At 51.8% G+C, this 20,416-nt stretch overlaps 1 protein-coding gene across 1 annotated transcript in view; it reads right to left on the minus strand.

Annotated features, from left to right (window-relative positions):
* The window catches only part of CUNH7orf57 (chromosome unknown C7orf57 homolog), a 143,469-nt gene that overhangs the window by 26,968 nt on the left and 96,085 nt on the right, over positions 1-20,416 (minus strand). Inside the window, exon 6 of the mRNA XM_015829173.1 lies at positions 6,160-6,260. Coding sequence (XP_015684659.1) covers positions 6,160-6,260 — 101 coding nt within the window. The remainder of the gene's footprint in view (positions 1-6,159; positions 6,261-20,416) is intronic.

Below are 20,416 nucleotides of genomic sequence, written 5' to 3' on the forward strand. Positions count from 1 at the left end.
TCCTGGGTGCCTGTAATATCATGCGAGTTCAGGCACCCATCCTCTTTTGTAGAGAATGGGAGCGAACTCTCATGATATTTGTTCCCACCCACAACTCCTTTCTGCCACTGCCAGAACAATTTTTTCCAGGACGGAGACCTTGGGGAAACTGGAAGCTCCATCTGCATGCAAATGGATGCTTAGAAACGGAGAGAAACACTCCATTGCTCAAACGCCTCACTGGCAGCCACGCAGAGCTTCCAGTCTGTCAGGTTTCTGTTTGGATAAAAAATGTTTCAGCACCTATAGAGCACTTCAAAATGCAGCCAATTCCTGTGTTTTGAAGCACTCCATAAGCTCTGAAACACTTTTTATCTGAACAGAGACCTAACAGAGACTGGAAGCTCTGCAGGGCTGCCAATGCGTGCTTACAAATGGAGAAGAAAGCTCCATTTCCCCAAAGTCCCATTCCAGGCATACGGAGGTTGCAGTCTCTGTCAGGTTTCCATTTGGATAAAAAGTATTTCAGAGCCTATAGAGTGCTTCAAAACACAGCCAATCCCTGCATTTTGGAGTGCTGAAACACTTTTTATCCAAATAGAGACCTAACAGACTGCAAGCTCGATATACCTGGAATGGGGCAATTGGGAAACAGAGCCTTCTGCTCTGCTCTGTTTCTAAGTGCGCATTGGCAGCCACGCAGAGCTTCCAGTCTCCCCAAGGTCTCCATTCAGATAAAAAGTGTTTCAGTGGCTATGAGGTGCTTCAAAACTCAAGCCACTGGTGCCAACAGCCACCTGAACAGCCATGATCCTCTCTCTCCAGCTATCCAGCCACCCCACCTAACCTACTCATTGCCTGGCAGGCCGAGTGGCACAAATCCTGACCGCTCTTCTCCTTGTCGACCTTCTCACTCAAGCAGCAGCAGCAACTTGAGTTTCTCAGCTGCGTCTGAGAGGAAGAAAGCAGAGACGCAGCAGCAGGATTTCTCTCAAGAAGACCCGGGTGCGCTGCTTGCTCGCATGTACTGGACTTACTGAGAGCAATCCCGCTGCTGCGTCTCTACTTTTTTCCACTCGGACAGAGCCAAGAAACCCAAGTTGCTGGCAGCGTTTGCGGCAGCCATCTGAGTAGCCATGATCCCTTCTCCCCAGCCACACAGCCACACTGCCCAGCCTACTCAATGCCTGCCAGGCCTCCCTACTTAAGTAGTGGCAGCAGCTTGACTTTTTCGGCTCCATCCGAGTGGAAATCAGAGGCACAGCAGCGGGATTGCTCCCAATATGGCTGGCGCACACGAATGCACATGGGTCTTCTTGAGAGCAATCCTTTTGCTGCATTTCTGCTTTTATCGTTTGGACAGAGTCGAGAAACTCAAGCCGCTGCTGCCGCTTGAGTGGGGAGGACGACATGGAGAAGAGCGGTCAGGATTTGTACCAGCTGGCCAGTCAGACAAGAAGTAGGTCAAGTGGGATGGTTGGCTGGCTGGGGAAGGGGGAACCATGGCTGCTTAGGGGATACTCCCATTGCCAGCAGTTGCTTGGATGCAGGTACAAGGGGCCTGGCTCCGCAATGCCTCCCTGCTCAACTGAAGGCTTCGTTTTTGCCCTCAAACTAAGTCCAGTGCATGTGAGTGAGCAGCACACCCAGCAATGGATAGCATTGGTTCCTGCGCCCAGCCAACTTCGATTACACACTATGCCCCATCGGCATGCAAAGGAAACAAACAATCCCCCCCCCAGAATGGAAACTTCTGGGGGCCATGATGTCTTTTGCAGAGAATTTGTGTTTGGAGTGATATTACGGCACCCAGGAGCTTCCATTGTCGGCCCAAAAAGCATTTTCAAGTCGACTCTCCTCTCCCTCAAAGGAAAAATAACCGTGGCAGAGAGGAGACAGATTTTGCAAGGTGAGTGTATCTGGCATGGCAGGAAGAGAGAGGGAAGCAATTGTGGGGAGTGGAGGGGGAAATAGGGTGAATGTTGCAGAGCCTCTGCGATTGTTCGTAAGGGCGAACAACTGCTGTGGTGCTATAATATTCGTGATTTTGGGACTTGCTCATAAATACTAGGGGTCACTTGTTGCGTAACTTCAAATGAGCATTAAGTGAATGCTTGTAACTTAGGGATTACCTGTAATACAATAGTTTGCATTGAGAAGTTGTGGGTGCTCCATCACTTAAGGCTTTCAAACCATTGTCTGAAATGGTATAGGGTCTCCTACTCAGGCAGAAGGTTGGCCTAGAAGACCTCCAAGGTCCCATCCACTCTATTATTCTATGTTGTATGTTCTATTCTCCAATGCATCTGGATAGAAACTAATCAAGCAGATAACCAAGGTAGTACTGAGGAGAAATTTCCTGACAGAACAATTAATCAGTAGTCCAGCACTGGAGGTTTTTAATAAGAGATTGGAAAACCATTTGCCTGGAATGCTATAAGACCATGGTGGTGAACCTATGGCACACGCGCCACAGGCAGCATGCAGAGCCATCCCTGTTGGCACGTGCGCCATTGCCACAGAGGGACACAGGGCTGGGCTGCTCCCCTCCCCCTCTCCGCACATGCAGAATCCGGGAACAGCTGCAAGAGCTAGGTGGGGAGAGGCTATAAAAGGAGCAAGTTTTGGCAGGAGCAGCATTTGGTGCAGACAGCACAGCGAGTGAGCATCAGCAACCAGTGGTGAGTTTCAGGGGTGGCGGTAGTGGCAGCAGTGGCAATGTTTGGGAGAGGGCTCGTTCAGGGGCTGGGGAGAAGTTGGCTGCTCAGCCCCGTATACAGCAATGGCAGTGACAGCGGCCTGGGCAGGCTCCAGTAAGCCAGGCAGGGCCGAGGAGCCAGTCAGCCAGCGAGAGCAGGGTTGGGTGGGGGGATCGGGATCTGGCCCCTTTTACCTCATCCAGGGGCCGGGGAGAAGTTATCTGCCAGCCTCGTGCTTGGCAATGGCGGAAGGAACAGCAGTGGCCTGGGCAAGTTCTGGTAAGCCAGGCAGGGCTGAGGAGCCAGCCAGCCAGCGAGAGCAGGGTTGAGTGGGGGGATCTGGATCTGGCCCCTTTTACCTCATCCAGGGGCTGGGGAGAAGTTAGCTGCCATGCACGGCAATGGTGGTGACAGCGGCGGCAGCAGTGGTGGCCCAGGCAGGCTCTGGTAAGCCAGGCAGGAGAGAGGAGCCAGTCAGCCAGCCAGTGAGAGCAGGGCTGGGTGGGGGGATCGGGATCTGGGCCCTTTTACCTCGTCCAGGGGCCGGAGAGACGTTAACTGCCCAGCCTCGTGCATGGCAATGGTGGCGGCAGCAGCAGCAGCAGCGGTGGCCCAGGCAGGCTCTGGTAGGAGGAGCCAGCCAGCCAGCGAGAGCAGGGTTGGGTGCGGGGATCGGGATCTGGCCCCTTTTACCTCATCCAGGGGCCGGGGAGAAGTTAGCTGTCAGCCTCGTGCACGGCAATGGTGGAAGGAGCAGCAGTGGCCTGGGCAAGTTCTGGTAAGCCAGGCAGGGCTGAGGAGCCAGCCAGCCAGAGCAGGGTTGAGTGGGTGGGGATCTGGTCTGGCCCCTTTTACCTCATCCAGGGGCTGGGGAGAAGTTAGCTGCCCAGCCTCATGCACGGCAATGGTAGCGGCAGTGGTGGCAGTGGCAGCCCGGGCAGGCATTGGTAAGCCAGTCAGGACGAGCCAGCCAGCCAGCGTGCGAGAGCAGGGTTGTGTGGGGGGATCGGGATCTGGCCCCTTTTACCTCGTCCAGGTGCTGGGGAGAAGTTGGCTGCCCAGCCCCGTGCACGGCAATGGTGGCGGCGGCAGTGGCCCAGGCAGGCTCTGGTAAGCTAGGTAGAACTGAGGAACTAGTCAGCCAGCAAGTGAGAGCAGGGTTGGGTGGAGGGGTTTGGGCTCTGGCCCCTTTTACCTCATCCAGGGACCGAAGAGAGGTTAGCTGCCCAGTCTCATGTACGGCAATGGCGGCGGAAGCAGCAGTGGCTCGGGCAGGCTCTGGTAAGCCAGGCAGGAGAGAAGAGCCAGCCAGCCAGCCAGCCAGCGAGAGCAGGGTTGGGTGGGGAGATTGGGATCTGGCCCCTTTCGCCTCATCCAGGGACTGGGTAGAAGTTAGGTGCCCAGCCTTGTGCATGGCAATGGCAGCGGTGGCCCAGGCGGGCTCTGATTAAGCCAGGCAAAGCCGAGCAGGGCCGAGTGCTTCCCTGCCTGCATCCGGGATGCCATCTTGCAGGTGCTGAAGGGCTATGACTGGAACCTGGTGCCCATGCCATTGTGCGGCCACGGGGCGCGGAAGGCCAAGCCGCATGTCAAGCGGCCCAGGAACGCCTTCATGGTCTGGGCGCAGGAAGCGTGCAGGCCGACCAGTACTCGCACCTGCACAACGCTGAGCTCAGCAAGATGCTGGGCAAGCTCTGGAGGTGAGTGGGCCGGTGCAGAGCCCGGGCAAGGGGTGGCGGCGGCAGACATGGGGGGTCGGTCTGTCTGTCTCCCCTGCGGTCAACCCCCTTCCCAGGCTCGTGATTCAGTGCGTGATGCAAATGACGACTTCTCTGACTCGGGGGATCAACCGGTCAGTTGCATTTGGGTGCCGGAGCCCCCAAGGGCTTGCGGTTGGTCCGGCTGGATGCTGGTCCTTCAGCCACTGTGCGGGGACTTTCTCCATCCAAAGCTACGAGCTTTGAGAATTGAAGCTAACTGACCGGCTGCCTTTGGACTGATTTTCCAGTGCCGTTGCCAGTGAGCATGCCGGAGGTATGGCTGGCTGTGGATGATGGGAGCTCCATCCTCCAGTTGTTGGGAAAGCCATTTGTCAGGCTAGCCCAGGAGATTTTTAAGCCCGGGGGAAGGGCTCCCGGGCTCAGTAAGCAAAGAAGTGGCATAGCGGCCACTCAGATGCGGCGTTTGGTTTAAGTTGTTGAGACGATTGACTGACCTGGGCGTATTCGGACCTTTTTCCTGACTAAGCTGCCTTGAAAACCAATTCGACTTTCATCGGTTTTTGTCTGCAGGCAATTCCTGTCCTGTTGGGTGTCAGTTTGATGAAGGAGAGGAGCTGCGTTGGAAGGGCTGAAAAATTAGGAGCTCCCTAATTTTAAGTGGACACCCATGTTCAGGAGGGATCAGACTGGAACGGGGTGATGTAGTCCCAAACATACGGGTGTATGCAAAACCTAGCTCTTATGGAGGTGTTTCCAAACATTAGCTTATAATTAGCTTCAAACTTGGCCCTTTTATGACTTGTGGACTTCAACTCCCAGAATTCCTCAGCCAGCATTCCTCCCTTCCTTTGACACAAACAACCCCCCCCCCCAAATTCTCCCATTCCTGCCTTCTAAATTAAAACAAGAGAAAGCCAAGTTTTTTCTTTTGTGGTCTTTACATATTTAAACTGCAGCTAGAAGGAAGTGGGGAAGAAAACCATCACGAGACACTCTTCTGTTTTAACTTTTTTCCTTGTCACTTTTTGGAGTTTTCATCCTGCTTTCGTGATAGGGCAGCATTTGGGAGGGGGTGTAGCTGCCCCCTCTCCCAAGCCATCAGCTGAGCAAGATGCTGCCTGCCTACATTCTTCCCCCCAAGGCTTTCGTTATCATGAGCATTTCTGTTGAGAATTGGCAGAGGGGGCTGTTTGGTTTTTATTCCCCTCCCATCTGCTGGGTGGTTGCAGCATGTTTTGGTCTCTTCTGTTGTACCCATGAAGCACGTTTGTTTTTTTGGGGGGAATCCCCACTCCAGTTGCTAAGCTTGCTTAAACCCTCTTCCTCCACCTCCTCCTCACAGGAGCAGCTCTTTGTCTGCAACGAGCCCCTGCCTCTGGCCCCTGCCTCGCCTTGCCCCATGGCAATGGCACCCCTGCCCTGCCCCCTCCCTCACCTGCAGGATGAGTCTCCTGCCCACTGCCCCACCCACCAGAGACACCCTGGATCTCCCCCAACCCTGTGACCCCCACAGGCATCCCTCCCTAGGAGCAACATTGAGGTGGCCACGCTCACCCACTGTGCCATTACTACCGTAGCCATGCCGACTCGGTGATAGATAAGTGGGTTTTGGGTTGCAGTTTGGGCACTCGGTCTCTAAAAGATTTGCCATCACTGCTATAGGATTTCCTGGTTCAGCAGGGGGTTGGACTTCCAAGATCCCTTCCAACTCTGTTATTCTTTTATTCTTTTTATAGGAATTGGCATTGCAAATTACTTACATTGGAGGAAAATAAAGTCGGTTTCCTCCATGGAATTCTTTAGATGTGACAGCTTGGTGAGTTCTGCGTGGGTATCTTGGTGGAATAGCAGGAAGTTTTATCTGTGTGAAAAGAAAATGATTTCACTAGTTCACATATTATTATATCCAACTTAAGAAACAGCTAAGAGAAAAAAAGTAGTCATAAGAGTTAAGCAGTAGATTTCATCATAGAAAATAAGGTGTCAACGCTGCTAACATTGGATGTTTTTGCTTTGACAACAGTTAGAGATGCAACCATTTTCTTCTTATGTTTTACTTTTAGAGTTAGAGGACACTGGGGGGGAATGTACATGAGAGTGTAGATAGACATAATAATACTGGACTAGTGTGTGAAATAAGAGATGATAAGAACTGGAGGGAGAGCCTGTTGTGATTCCGTGCCAGCCTGTGTTCCCAACAGCTGAGTCTGAGGAATCTGAGGAGGAGGTGGAGGAGGCCTTTGAGGGGCCGTCAGGGTCAGAGGGAGGCTCTGATGAATTATAGGACTCACGGCTTGATGAAGAGCCTGGCCCCTCCAGTCGTGTTTCTGATGAAGCTCAGCTGTGTGAGGAGCATGAGTCAGATTCGGAAGGCTCACACCTGGATGTGCTAATAGATGCTCGCAGGCGTCGTCAATTAGCAAGGGAAAAACAACAACAGTCTATGCGACTACTCCAAAGTAAAAGGAGAAGGCAATGAGAGGCAACGCCCTGGGACTGCTGTATAAAAAGGGGAGGTGTGGGCGTTGCTGGTTGCTGAAGGCAACCATTTGCAAAGTGCTTCTTGGAATCCTGGTCTCTTCGTCTTGTTTGCAACGTGTTCCGGTGGACTATTTCCTTCCTTTGGACTTGACTTTTGCTGTTTGTGTTTTGGACTTATTGACAGGTTTGTCACCCAAATAAAAGGGATTTTGTTTTGTTTTAAAGTCTCCAGCCTATTGTATCAGCAGGGGTTTGGTCCTTGTGCCTCTAACAAGGACGGCAATAGGCTGGGATAGAACAGTTTGCCTTCAGCCTCACCCCCTACTATCATGGAGCAGCTACATGCTGAGAACGCCCAGCTTGCTCAGCAGCTGGCTTTGTTATCTGCTCAAGTTGCTCAGCTATCTGCCCACGTTCCTGCTGCTCCACCACCACCCAGGAGAAAATGTCAAGTGGGGAGGCCGGACAAATTTGATGGCAACCTGGACATGTTTCCTGTTTTCATGGGACAATGCCGCTTGTATATCAGTGTGAAAGCAGATGATTTCCCCACTGACCGGGATAAAGTGGAGTTTATGATAAGTATGCTCTCTGGTCCTGCAGCTCGTTGGGGCACACCCTTGCTAGCCCAACCTAGTCCATTGATGGACAACTTTGTGGGGTTTTGTGAGTACATGTGGTTAATGTATGAAGACCCCTCAAGACCCAGACAGCTACCCGGCGTTTGAAGGCTCGAGGCAAGGCCGATGCCCCCTGCAGGGCTATATCAGCGAATTTCGGCTGCTTAGCCAGGATTCAGCCTGGAATGAGGCTGCGCTCGTGGACGCTTTCCAGGATGGGTTGTCGGAGGAGATGCTGGATGAGCTGGCCCGTGTTGATATTCCCCCGGACCTTACTGGGCTTATTCATCTCTGTCTGCGGATCGACACCCGGCTGCAGCAGCGAAGGAGTCGCCGTGCCATCCCAGAGACCCGTATGGCCCCCGTTGTGAATGTGACCCCGGTCCAGAGGGAGGAGCCAATAGAGTTAGGTGCTGCCAGACCTCGTCTATCGGTGGCAGAGATGAACAGGCGACATTCGGGGGGTTGTGTTTTTACTGTGGGGACCCTGGGCATTTGGCCGCTTTCTGCCCCAAGAAGCGACGAGGGGCATCTGTGACGGAGCTTGTCCCGAGACTGCCATCGGCTCCCCTATTGGGAAACGGCCCACCCCCGACCTGAAAGGCCTTTTGGGTTGGGTGTCCTGCACCTCTGAGCCACACCGTTCTGATGCTGCCCACGGACCCCCAAAACATTTGATCTTGGAGGCGCGCCTGATTCTTCCTAAGTTGCCCAAGGGGATTCCTGTCCATACGTTGATTGACTCTGGGGCCACTACGAACTTTATAGATGCAGCATTCGTGGCTCAATGGGCGATTCCCCAATGCCCTGTGGATCCACCGATATTAGTGGAGACCATTGATGGTCGAGTGCTTCGGTCTGGGCCAATTAAGGCTGCCACGCAACCGCTATGTATGGCCATCAGTACCCATGAGGAGGCCATCTAGTTTTATATCACCTCAGACCTGCATTTCCCTGTGGTCTTGGGAATGGCGTGGCTTCGAATGCATGACCCACAGATTTATTGGTCACAGAACTTGGTCACCTTTCCAAGCTTACAGTGCGTGGACCACACCCGCCACATCTGTGCCGGTCAGGTAGAGGGGCCCATGGGGGTCTCCTTACCCTCTGAATTGGCGGATTATGCTGATGTGTTCAGCAAGATGGAGGTGGATCAAGTGCCCCTGCACAGGCCCTATGACTGCGCCATTGACTTAGTCCCTGATGCGCCTCTCCCAGTGGGGTGTTTGTATTCCATGTCGGACCCCGAGTTGGCCGCGTTGCGGGACTTTTTGGACAAGAATTTGGCCCGGGGTTTTATTCGGCCCTCGTCCTCGCCGGTGTCCACACCCGTACTCTTTGTCAAGAAAAAGTCCGGTGAATTGCGGCTGTGCTGTGATTATCGGAAATTGAATGCCATCACGGTGCGCAACCGATACCCGCTACCCCTCATCCCCGAACTCTTGGACCGGCTCCGTGAGGCAAAGATCTTCACAAAACTGGACTTGCGTGGAGCTTATAACCTTGTCAGAGTTCGGTCGGGTGATGAGTGGAAGACAGCGTTTGGTACTCGGTATGGGCACTTCGAGTACACGGTGATGCCATTTGCCCTGACTAACGCCCCTGCCGTGTTCCAGCACTTTATGAATCATATTTTCCGGGACTTGTTAGATCAGTTCGTTGTGATATACCTGGACGACATCTTGATCTATTCCTCATCGCAAGAGGTGCATCATCAGCATCTTCATCAGGTCCTGCAGCGACTCCGAGAACATCGGCTGTATGCTAAATTAGAGAAGTGTCAGTTCTACAAGACGACTATAGAGTTCTTGGGTCACTGTATTTCTCCTGAGGGCATCGCCATGGAGCCGAGTAAAGTTGAGTCTTTGCAGAGTTGGCAACCCCCACGTCGTGTGAAGGATGTCCAGCGACTTCTTGGGTTCGCCAACTATTACCGGGCTTTCATCCCCGGGTTTGCTACCATGACAGCCCCCCTCACTCGGCTCCTGCAGAAAAAGACTCGGTTCCAGTGGGACGCTCCAGAACAATGGGCTTTCCAGGCTTTGAAGGAAGCCTTCATGAAGGAGGCCATCCTGAAGCATCCTGACCCGCAACGGCCATTTGTCGTGGAGGCGGATGCCTCTGACATTGCCATTGGGGCGGTGTTACTCCAGGCGACGATGCCCGGTGGTGCCCTCTTCCCTTGCGCGTACTCTTCACGGAAATTGAATCCGGCGGAGTGCAACTATACCATCTGGGAGAAGGAGCTATTGGCCATTAAAGTGGCATTCGAGGCCTGGAGGCATCATCTGGAAGGGGCGCGTCATCAAATTGAGGTCCAGACGGACCATAAGAATTTAGAAAGCCTGCAGACCGCTCGGAAATTGAACCAACGCCAGATCCAGTGGTCTCTCTTCTTTGCGAGGTTCAATTTCCGGGTGACGTATGTACCCAGCGGTCACAATCAAAGAGCAGATGCTCTGTCCAGGAAGCCCGAATATTCCCGAGCAGAAAACAAGCTTCTGCCCAGTGCTCCCTATCGAGTCTTTTGCTGCGGTGCGGGAGCCGATAGATGTACGGGCTCGGATTTGGGAGGCCCAGCAGCAGGATGGTTGGAAGGCTCAGCGAAAGGAGGAGGTGGGGTCCAATTCCCCATGGACATTCACGGATGGACTCCTCCACTATCGTGATCGGCTCTATGTTCCTGGGGGCCCGCTCAGGGGACTCATCCTCAGCCAGTGTCATGACAATCCGGCGGCGGGGCACTTTGGCTTGTTCAAGACCCTGAACTTGGTCTCCCATACCTTCTGGTGGCCCCGAATCCGACACGACGTTCAGACCTACGTCTCCTTTTGTATTTCATGTAGGCAGGCCAAGTCAGCGACAGGGGCCCCAACCGGACTACTGCAGCCCTTGCCGACACCCAAACGACCCTGGGGGGCTGTGTTCATGTACTTTCTGACGGACTTACCCCCGTCTTCTGGATTCACAACGGTGTTTGTGGTGGTGGACATGCTAACCAAGATGGTGCATTTCATCCCATGCCGTGGCTTGCCGTCTGCCCGCGCCACCGGTCGCATCTTCATCCAGCAGGTGTTTCGGCTACATGGTCTTCCTGATAGGGTCGTGTCTGATAGGGGGGCCCAGTTCACAGCCCGTTTCTGGCAGGGGTTAGACGTCAAGATCTGCCTCTCGTCCGCACATCATCCCCAAACTGACAGAGGGACCGAGAAGGTCATTGGAATCCTGGAACAATATCTGCACTGCTATGTCAATCAGCAGCAGAACAATTGGGTGGACTATCTGGTGGTGGTTGAGTTTGCGTTCAATAACTCCCAGCACACCTCCACGCAGATGACCCCATTCTTAGCCAATGTGGGCTATCACCCTCGGTTTTTCCCTCTTTCCCCATTAGACACACCGGGACCACCAGCGAACGACTACAAGGCAGAGTTACAGGCGATCCATCGATTGGTGCAGCAACAGTTGGAGAAGGCCAAGGCTGACTACAAAAGGTTTGCTAATCGGTCGAGGTGGGATACGCCTCTACTAGCAGTGGGAGACCGGGTATGGCTGTCCACCAGGAACCTACCGTCAACCCGGCCAGTCAAGAAATTAGACCACCGATATGTAGGACCATTCCCCATCGAGGCTGTCATCAATCCGGTCGCCTATCGCTTAATTCTGCCACGTTCCATGCGGGTACATCTGGTCTTTCACCGCTCTCTATTGGTCCCTGAGCAACTGGCGTGTCCACTCTGCCGAGCCGAACCTCCCCCACCAGAACAACGTGATGGAGACAGTGCTCCCGAGTACGAGGTTGCCAGCATTCGGGACTCCCGTTGGATGAAAGGTCGCTTCCAGTATCAGATTGAATGGAAAGGTTACGGACCGGAGGAGTTCACATGGGAGGATGCGACCACCGTTCATGCTCCTGCTTTGGTGACCGCCTTTCATGACCAATTCCCATCCTGACCGCATCCGGATCGGCAGACCCGGGGGAAGGGCCCTGCGGTGCGGGATAGTGTTGTGATTCCGTGCCAGCCTGTGTTCCCAACAGCTGAGTCTGAGGAATCTGAGGAGGAGGTGGAGGAGGCCTTTGAGGGGCCGTCAGGGTCAGAGGGAGGCTCTGATGAATTACAGGACTCACGGCTTGATGAAGAGCCTGGCCCCTCCAGTCGTGTTTCTGATGAAGCTCAGCTGTGTGAGGGGCTTGAGTCAGATTCGGAAGGCTCACACCTGGATGTGCTAATTGATGCTCGCAGGCGTCGTCAATTAGCAAGGGAAAAACAACAACAGTCTATGCGACTACTCCAAAGTAAAAGGAGAAGGCAATGAGAGGCAACGCCCTGGGACTGCTGTATAAAAAGGGGAGGTGTGGGCGTTGCTGGTTGCTGAAGGCAACTGTTTGCAAAGTGCTTCTTGGAATCCTGGTCTCTTCGTCTTGTTTGCAATGTGTTCCTGTGGACTATTTCCTTCCTTTGGACTTGAGTTTTGCTGTTTGTGTTTTGGACTTATTGACAGGTTTGTCACCCAAATAAAAGGGATTTTGTTTTGTTTTAAAGTCTCCAGCCTATTGTATCAGCAGGGGTTTGGTCCTTGTGCCTCTAAGAAGGACGGCAATAGGCTGGGATAGAACAGAGCCTGCATTTCAAACTAATTGGAGAATGTGATTTATGACTGTTAATTGGAGGAGGGAATTGTGTTTTGATACTATGTGCTCAGGGGAGGGGAATCCAGTTTTTGGCTTCAACCGTGTTAGTGCCAATGCTATGCTTCTCAAATAAAGATTCTTTAAAGGTAAACAATGCCTCGAAGTTCTTTGAAGAGTTTCATCTGTCGGAACCATGACATTAAGCCCAAAACTCTAACTATCTAGGGGTCCCAAGCCCCAGTCACTGTCCCTAGAATCGAGGAATAAGCTGACAAAGATTTGGAGAAGATCTCAGCATGGAGAAAGAGAAAACACCTGAAACCAGCACCCCGGCAGCAGCTGCTATCCCAGATGGGGGAGAGACAGCTAGTGCGCCGGTGGAGAAGGAGCTTTTTCAGGCCTCCCGGCTAGGGGCAAAGCCCAAGCCGCAAGGACAGCTGATCTAGTTGTCGGAATCAGCCCACCCCAGTGGAGCCTCCAGACGCCTCGAGACAGCCCTGCTACCCTCAAGTGCTTCAAAGGCAGACCAGGTTGAGCTACACAAAGTGATTCCCACATGTTGCGTTCCCCAGACCGGTGGAGAACTACAAAATCGTCTGCTGCTGAGGACTCAGGTGAGTGGAAGTACCTGTCTGCAGCTTGTAGTCAGTCAGTGGAGAGGTTTGTGGAAAGGTTCGAGGAACTAGAGATGAGAAGCGGACAGCGACCTTCCTGTTCCCCATGGATGATCGATGAGACTGCTACCAACTCCTGCCAAGGGGATCCCCCAGCCCCCCCTTCGCAGATCAGGTAGCCTTTCTGTCCTCAAAGCCCCCTACCAGGGCCTCTAGCCCCACAGGGAGGGACAGCTCCAGCCATCGTCCCTCCCAAAGCCCAGATCGCAGTCGACGAGATAACAGCCTGGGCCATTGCCAGGACAGCCATTCCCTGGACCGACGTGCTTATCTACTACCCAGCCTGGGCCCCATACAGCAATGGGGAAATCCACAACCCCCACAGATGGGAGGCCAGCAGTCTCTGCCAGGACAACAGCGGGGGGGGTGGGTGATCGCAGCCTCTGAGTATGCAGCAGCTGATGGAGACCTTGCAACAACTAGGGGTGATACAGATGCCAGGAGACTAGCAACGGGTGGGAGGACAGCAGCAGAAGGGGTGGTGGTCGCCACCCCCGAATGTACAGCAACCGCTGAGGGTCCCGCAAATGAAGGGGATCCAGCAACAACCCCTTCCTGGACCACAGGGGGGCCAACAGCAACTAAGGATGCCACAGTTCCCTGCAGACTAACAGCAGGGGAGAGGGCAATAGGCCCCACCCAGGCAGCAACCATTGGGGCCTACAGCAACTAAGGATGCCACAGCTTCCTGCAGGACAACAGCAGGAAGGATGGAAATAGCCCCCACCCAGGCAGCAACCATTGGGGTGCCCACAGCAAATGAGGATGCCACAGTTCCCTGCAGACCAGTAGCAGGGGGTATGGCAACAGCCCGCACCCAGGCAGCAAAGACTGGGAGACCTACGGCAACTCGGGATGCCACAGCTGCCGGCAATGTAGCAACAGCCAGGGGGGTGGCAACAGCCCCCGAAAGTGCAGCCACTGGGGATGCAACAGCTGCTGGGGGCGCAACAGCCACAGTGGGGAGGCCAGCAATCATTGATTTCACCACCTTTCAGAGAAACCTTCGATGGGGACCCAGAGAAGCTGATTTTTTTCCTCAACCAAGTGTGCTCTTATTTGAACCGCTGTGCCTATCTCTATCTGGACCTAGCCGCTATGGTCGACGTGATTGCATCCAGCTTAGATGAGAGGCATCTGAATGGCTGAACAATTTATATAACGAGCAAAGCCCCGAATTGGAGGACCCCCATCTCTTCCTCCTAGGAATGAGAGCAAGGTTTGAGGATCCATCCATTGCCCTCATAGCGGAAGAACAAATCCATAAGGTAAAGCAAGCCAGCAGGCCTGCACTGGAATACGTACGAGAGTTTCGCAAGATAGCCGGTCGGATAGAGAGGTGGCCTGAGCAATCCCTAGTCCATCATTTCAAAGAGGGATTAGACAACCACCTCTCTCAGGCTTGTATCTATCAAGCAGCACTGGATCAGCTGCAAGAATGGTACCAGACAGTGGTAAGGCTAGACGTTCAGCTCCCCCGCTATAAGAAGTCACACACCCCTGAAGCTGAGTTGAGGCCAAAGGGCAGCCAACCCCCCGAAAACCTCCAACTGCTGCAGCTACTGAAAGTCCCAGGCCACCTGCAGGCCCACCGATCAAGTGTTTCTGATGCGGACAACAGGGACATCGAGCAGTGAATTGCCCGATTCCTTACCCCCCAACAACAGAGTAGGCCAATACCAGCAGCAAAAAAGAGACCAGCCCAGCAGCCAGCAAGAGAGAAATCCAACTGGATCACACAAGAACCTGTTGCCCAAGTCACGTCTCCCACACAGGAGAATGCAGGGACTCAGGCTGGACCCGCTGCCACTCTACCCACTTACGATAGTGACAACGAAGGAGAGAATGACCCAATGGTGAGTCGACATGTCCTACCTTTCTCTCCCCCTGCCAAACTCATAATCCCTAAGTCAGGGGCACAGGTAGATTTAAAAGTGCTAGTTGATTCTGGATGCTCCTGGTGCGTCATTAGCTTGCCATTTGCAATGAAAATGGGCATACGAACAAAACTGCTCTCCAAACCTGTGAGGTTTGAGCAAGCCGATGGCTCTCTGATGGGAGGGACTTTAGTCACGCAATTAACTGAGCCCTTACGCTTAGAAATAGGTGAGCACTGGGAGTTTATTTGCTTCCTGGTGGCTCCAAAAATGACTGAGGCTGTGATCCTAGGATTAGCCTGGTTGGACAAATGGAAGCTGTTTATCTGGTGGGAGAATGAGAACTGTGAGGCTACCTATAAAGCCCAAGCCCCCCCATTGATTCAATGGACGTTATAGGAAACTTTATCCCACCCAACGAGCGAGCGCACATGGCTACCTCACCGCCACCAGGTGAGCCACTCATCCCCAGTGAGTACTGGGACTTAGTGGAGGCATTTAGTGAGAAAGAATGTGATGCCCTGCCTCCCCACCGACCCAATGATTGCTCTATCGAACTGTTGCTGAGAGCCAAACTCTCACAACCGAGAATGTATGCTATGTCCCCCCTCGAAATGGAGGAGATGCAGTGATAGGTGGACAAAAACCTAGCAAGGGGATTCATTGAACAGGCCAAATCTGCTGTGGGAGCCCGTGTGTTGTTTAAAGAAAAAAAGGATGGGTCTCTTTGTCTCTGCATTGATTATAAAAATCTCAACATGGTGAGTGTGGAAAATAAATACCCCCTCCCCCTCCTGAAGGACTTACTAACCCACCTGGCTAAGAGGAGTGTCTTCACTAAATTAGACCTGAGAGAGGCATATTACCGGGTGAGGATAAAGGAGGGAGATGAGTGGAAGACTGCTTTCAACTCTCCCATGTGGAGCTATCAATTGAAAATCATGCCATTTGGTCTACAGGGGGGCCCAGCCGTATTCATGCAGCTGATTAATGAGGTCCTACATGATCATTTATACAAAGGGGTTCTGGTGTATCTTGATGACATCCTGATATACAGCACGAATATAACTGATCATGTAAAACTACTGAGAGAAGTGTTAAGCAAACAATTGAATGCCAAGATCTACGTCAAACTGTCAAAATGTGAGTTTCACCAGACCCGATTAGATTATCTTGGCTATAGAAATGGACCTGACCAAAGTAAAAGCCGTAATTGAATGGCAGCCACCAAAGACTCGCAAACAGCCCCAGAGCTTCCTAGGTTTCGCCAACTTCTACTGTCAATTCATCCCCTCCTTTGCCGAGATTGCCCTACCCCTTACAGAATTACTCAAAACAGGTAAAGGGAGAGGGAAGTCACAACCGGGCCAACCACTAGCATGGACTATGAGCAGTCAAACCGCTTTTGAGAATTTAAAAAGACTATTTGCTGTTGAACCGGTCCTAAAGCATCCCTGCCCAGGGGAGCCCTTTGTAATTCAAGCCGACGCCAGAGACGTGGCCGTCAGAGCTGTATTACTGCAAAAGAACCAAAGTGGGACCTTACAGCCCTGCACCTACAGCTCGAAAAAATTCACTGAGAGCAAGAGGAGGTGGGCAATATAAGAAAAGGAGGCTTTCACAATCCTCTGGGCTCTATTAAACTGAGGCACTACCTTGAAGTATGGACTGATCACAAAACTCTAGAAGCACTGAAAACTCCCTGCAAATTGTCCCCGAAACAAGTGTGATGGGCAAATACTTTAACCATTTTAACTTCACTCTAAAGTACATACTGGGAGGGAAAAACCTCCTAGTTGATGCTCTATCCAGATTGCCCCAGTACAAAAGCCAGCAGGAAGAGGTTAATGAGGCAATTATCTCCAATCCACAAACTGCTGCTCAACTCATGCCTCGCAGAGCCCCTAATCCTGATGATCCTGGGGCAAAAAAAATAAAACAAGAGCTCCTCACCAATCAATGGTTCAAAGACAATCAAACCTCCCTAACTTGCAGGGATGGCTTGGCTTACAAGGGAGGAAAGTTATACTTGCCAGAAACCCTCCATCTTAATGCTCTCCAATATGGCCATGATGTAAAACAGGCGGGACACTTTGGATATTTAAAAACTCTACATCTCATCCGCCGGCAATTCTGGTGGCCGGGATTAAAACAGGACGTGGAAAATTATGTCCGGAATTGTGTGCCACCATGAAAAGAATCCCAGGGAAAACCCCTGGGTTACTGCAACCTGTGGCAGACCCTTCTCAACCATGGGAAGAAATAGCTATGGACTTTATAGTAGACCTACCTGAAAGTAGAGGAAATACTGTCATCTGGACTGTGGTAGATCTGTTTTCAAAGCAGGCTCACTTCATCGCCTGCAAAGGACTCCTATCTGGCAAACTACTGACTAAATTGTTTTTGAAGCATATATACCAGCTGCATGGCGCCCCTCAAAGAATAATTTTGGACAGGGGGTGCATTTCACAGCTAAGCTTTGGAGGAACTTTCTTAAATTAATCGGATCATCTCAAAGTCTATCATCTGCTTTTCATCCATCTACTAATGGAGCTGCGGAAGCCGCTAACCAGATGGTGGAGCAATATCTCAGATGCCATGTTTCCCACCAGCAAACCAACTGGACAGACCTCCTCCCTTTCGCAGAGGTGGCTTACAATAACTCTGTTCACAGCAGCACCGGCTTCATGCCTTTTAGAGTAGCCACAGGAAAAGAGTTCAGCCCAATACCTGAATACCCCCAGGCACTCTCTGCTTCTCAGACACTTGATCAATGGGTGAGGGGGTGGGCAGAAGTCTGGAAAGCCACAAAGACTGCTTTGAAAAAAACTTCCGAGACCTACAAAAAGCAGGCAGATAAAAAAAAGGGCTCCTCAAAGAACATTCCAAGTTGGGGAAAAGGTTTATCTGTCGACTAAATATTTATGCCTCAAATTATCCAGTAAGAAATTAGGACCAAAATTCTTGGGGCCTTTCCCCATTGTAAAGATCATTAACTCGATCACCGTAAAATTAAAACTCCCTAGACTTTTAGGGAGAGTTCACCCTGTCTTCCATTGCAGCTTGCTGAAACCTTTTCAATGTTCCACTTTAAGACCTCCCCCTAAGAAGGCACCCGGAACCCTCATGGTGGCAGGTCAGACTCACTATGAAGTAAAGCGTATTCTTGATTCTAGAATTTTTAAGGGGAAATTGCAGTACTTAATACAATGGAAGGGATATTCACTGTCTGAAGCCACTTGGGTGAAGTCTAGCGATGTGAAAGCTGACAGACTCATTAAAAGATTCTATAGGAAACACCCTAATAAACCGAGAGGCAATCCCTAACATGTGCTTTTGTTTATATTACAGGATCTGTCCTTTTTGTAATGGGGGGCCGGATGTCAACACTGCTAACGTGGGATGTTTTGCTTTGACAACAGTTAGAGATGCAACCATTTTCTTCTTATGTTTTACTTTTAGAGTTAGATGATACTGCAGGGGTGGGGGGAGGAATGTGCATGGGAGTTTAGATAGACATAATAATACTGGACTAAAGTGTGAACCAAGGTTAATGAAATAAGAGATGATAAGAATTGGCGGGCTGGAGAACTGGAGGGAGAGCCTGCATTTCAAACTAATTTTTTTTCTGAAAAATCCAACCAAGCAAACACTTTGAAACGGCTACAAAAGGCAGCAAAGGCTGTAAGGAGCTCCTCAAAAGCAAAGCATTATTTTATTCTTATTTTAACTTTTTTAATTTTTTACTTTTTAACTCTTTTTAACATTGCATTTTAATCCCAAAGTACTAAGTATCTATATTTGGAAGCTGGTTTTCCCGGAAGCTCGGAACTTACACACACTCTAGAAGAAGTGAGTCAGTGTGGAGAGGCCAGGCTGCAAAAGAACAAGCTACAAGTTGCCTCAGGAAAGGAAAAGTGGAAATTTAAAGGGACATAAACCTTCACAGGCTGTTGGGACATAGATGGCTTCGAGGATTGCTTTTGCCTTGCTTTGGGGACTGTTCTTGGCTTGCCCTGGCCCTGAGGACTCCCCCTTCGGACCTGCCTTGCCTTGGACTCTGTCCTGTTTTGCTGGACATCAAGTGGAGCAGGCGGGACGAAAGGAAGTTGCTGTTACTAGAGACTGGCTAACATCGTTCTAAGCAAGCTGCTGTTACTAGAGACTGACTACCATTGCTCTAGGCAAGTCGCTGTTACTAGAAACTGACTAACATTGTCTTAGGCAAGTTTCTGTTATCAGAGATTGACTACCATTGTATACCATTGTTTATCATTGTCTTACCCAAGCTGCTGTTACTAGGGATGGACTACCATTGTTGTACACCGGCTGCTGTTACCAGGAACTGTCTATCATTGTCCCCTGTAAGTTTTTACTGCCTGAGATTGACTATCATCATTCCACTCTAGTTTGCCAACGTCGTCAGAGTGGAATGCCAGAGATTCGGAAATTTGCTTATGGGACCAGCTGTTTTTGCGCTCTGTTCATGGATGAAGCAATCACGGTCCTGGAAAGGAGCCAGAGAGGCCACTTTGCGGCTTCGAGAGAAAGACGGCTGTTTAGCTGGAACCCAGGTTCAGCAACTCTTCTGCTCCCAGAATGTGGCCATTCCAAAGCACCAGCTAAAAGAATTGAACTTGATAATAGACAGGGCTTCGTAGGCATATAGGGTTGCTTTGGAGGTCACTGTGTGCCCGTGATGTATTCAGCGGCTGACCTCCATGCCCTGCGAGAGTCCCCTCTCTCGCAGGTCTGACCCACAGCATTAACAAGGGCCCACCTCTATGAGGGATTTTTTAATCACGAGAGGTGGTCAAAACGCAACCTAAGGGGATTTTTAATCAAATTTTTAGTCTGGGTTTTAGGGGGTTCCAGGGAGAGGGGTGGGCAAACTGAAATGAATTCTTCCAGGCCGGCTGAAGGCCTCGGCGAGGTGGGCGTAGGTCCTGGAATTGGGGAGGGGGGAGGGTCTAATAGAGGGCAATTCCATTAAGACTGTGTATGGGAGGGGTAGGTATGGCGGGAGCAGAGGGCCATATCACACTAGAGGAGGGCGCACCCGCTGTTTACGAGCTGTGGCGCGCTCCGGCCTCCATGGCTCTTCTTGCAACCTAGGGGGTTTAGAATCTCAGGGCCTGGGCTTTCGGCTGATGCTGTGTAACGCCAGGTCCACGGTTAATAAAGCCCCCCTCATTTATGATTTGGTATCGGAGGGGGAGGTGGACCTGGCGGGTATTACAAAGACATGGCTGGGCCAAGAGGGGGGTTGCCCCTCGTTGAAATGTGCCCGCCAGGCTACCGTGCATTTCACCAGCCGAGAGCCCAGGGTCGGGGTGGGGGGGGTGGCGGTTATTATTAAGGAAGGCCTGGATCCAAGGGAGACCACTGGGCCGCAGACTGCCGGTTGTGAATCCCTAGGTGTGAAGTGGGGTCATGGGAGGCAGCAGGGCGTGCTGATTGTATACCTGGCTCCCCGCTATGTACCAGCAGCCCTACCCGAGCTTCTCAATGTGATAGCTGAGATGGCGATTGGGACCCCCAGACTGTTAGTCATGGGGGATTTCAATCTGCCATCGTTAGGTGAAGCATCTGAGGTGGCTCGGGAGTTCATGGCCTCCATGACGGCCATGGACCTGACCCAATTAGTAGATGTCCCTACCCACACCGGAGGACACACACTGGACTTAGTTTTTGCCTCCGGCCAGTGGCTGAGTGATCGTGGTTTAGGGGAA

The sequence above is a fragment of the Protobothrops mucrosquamatus genome, unplaced genomic scaffold, assembly GCF_001527695.2.
Source record: "Protobothrops mucrosquamatus isolate PMUCROS unplaced genomic scaffold, P.Mucros_1.0 scaffold_231, whole genome shotgun sequence".
Lineage (NCBI taxonomy): Eukaryota > Metazoa > Chordata > Lepidosauria > Squamata > Viperidae > Protobothrops > Protobothrops mucrosquamatus.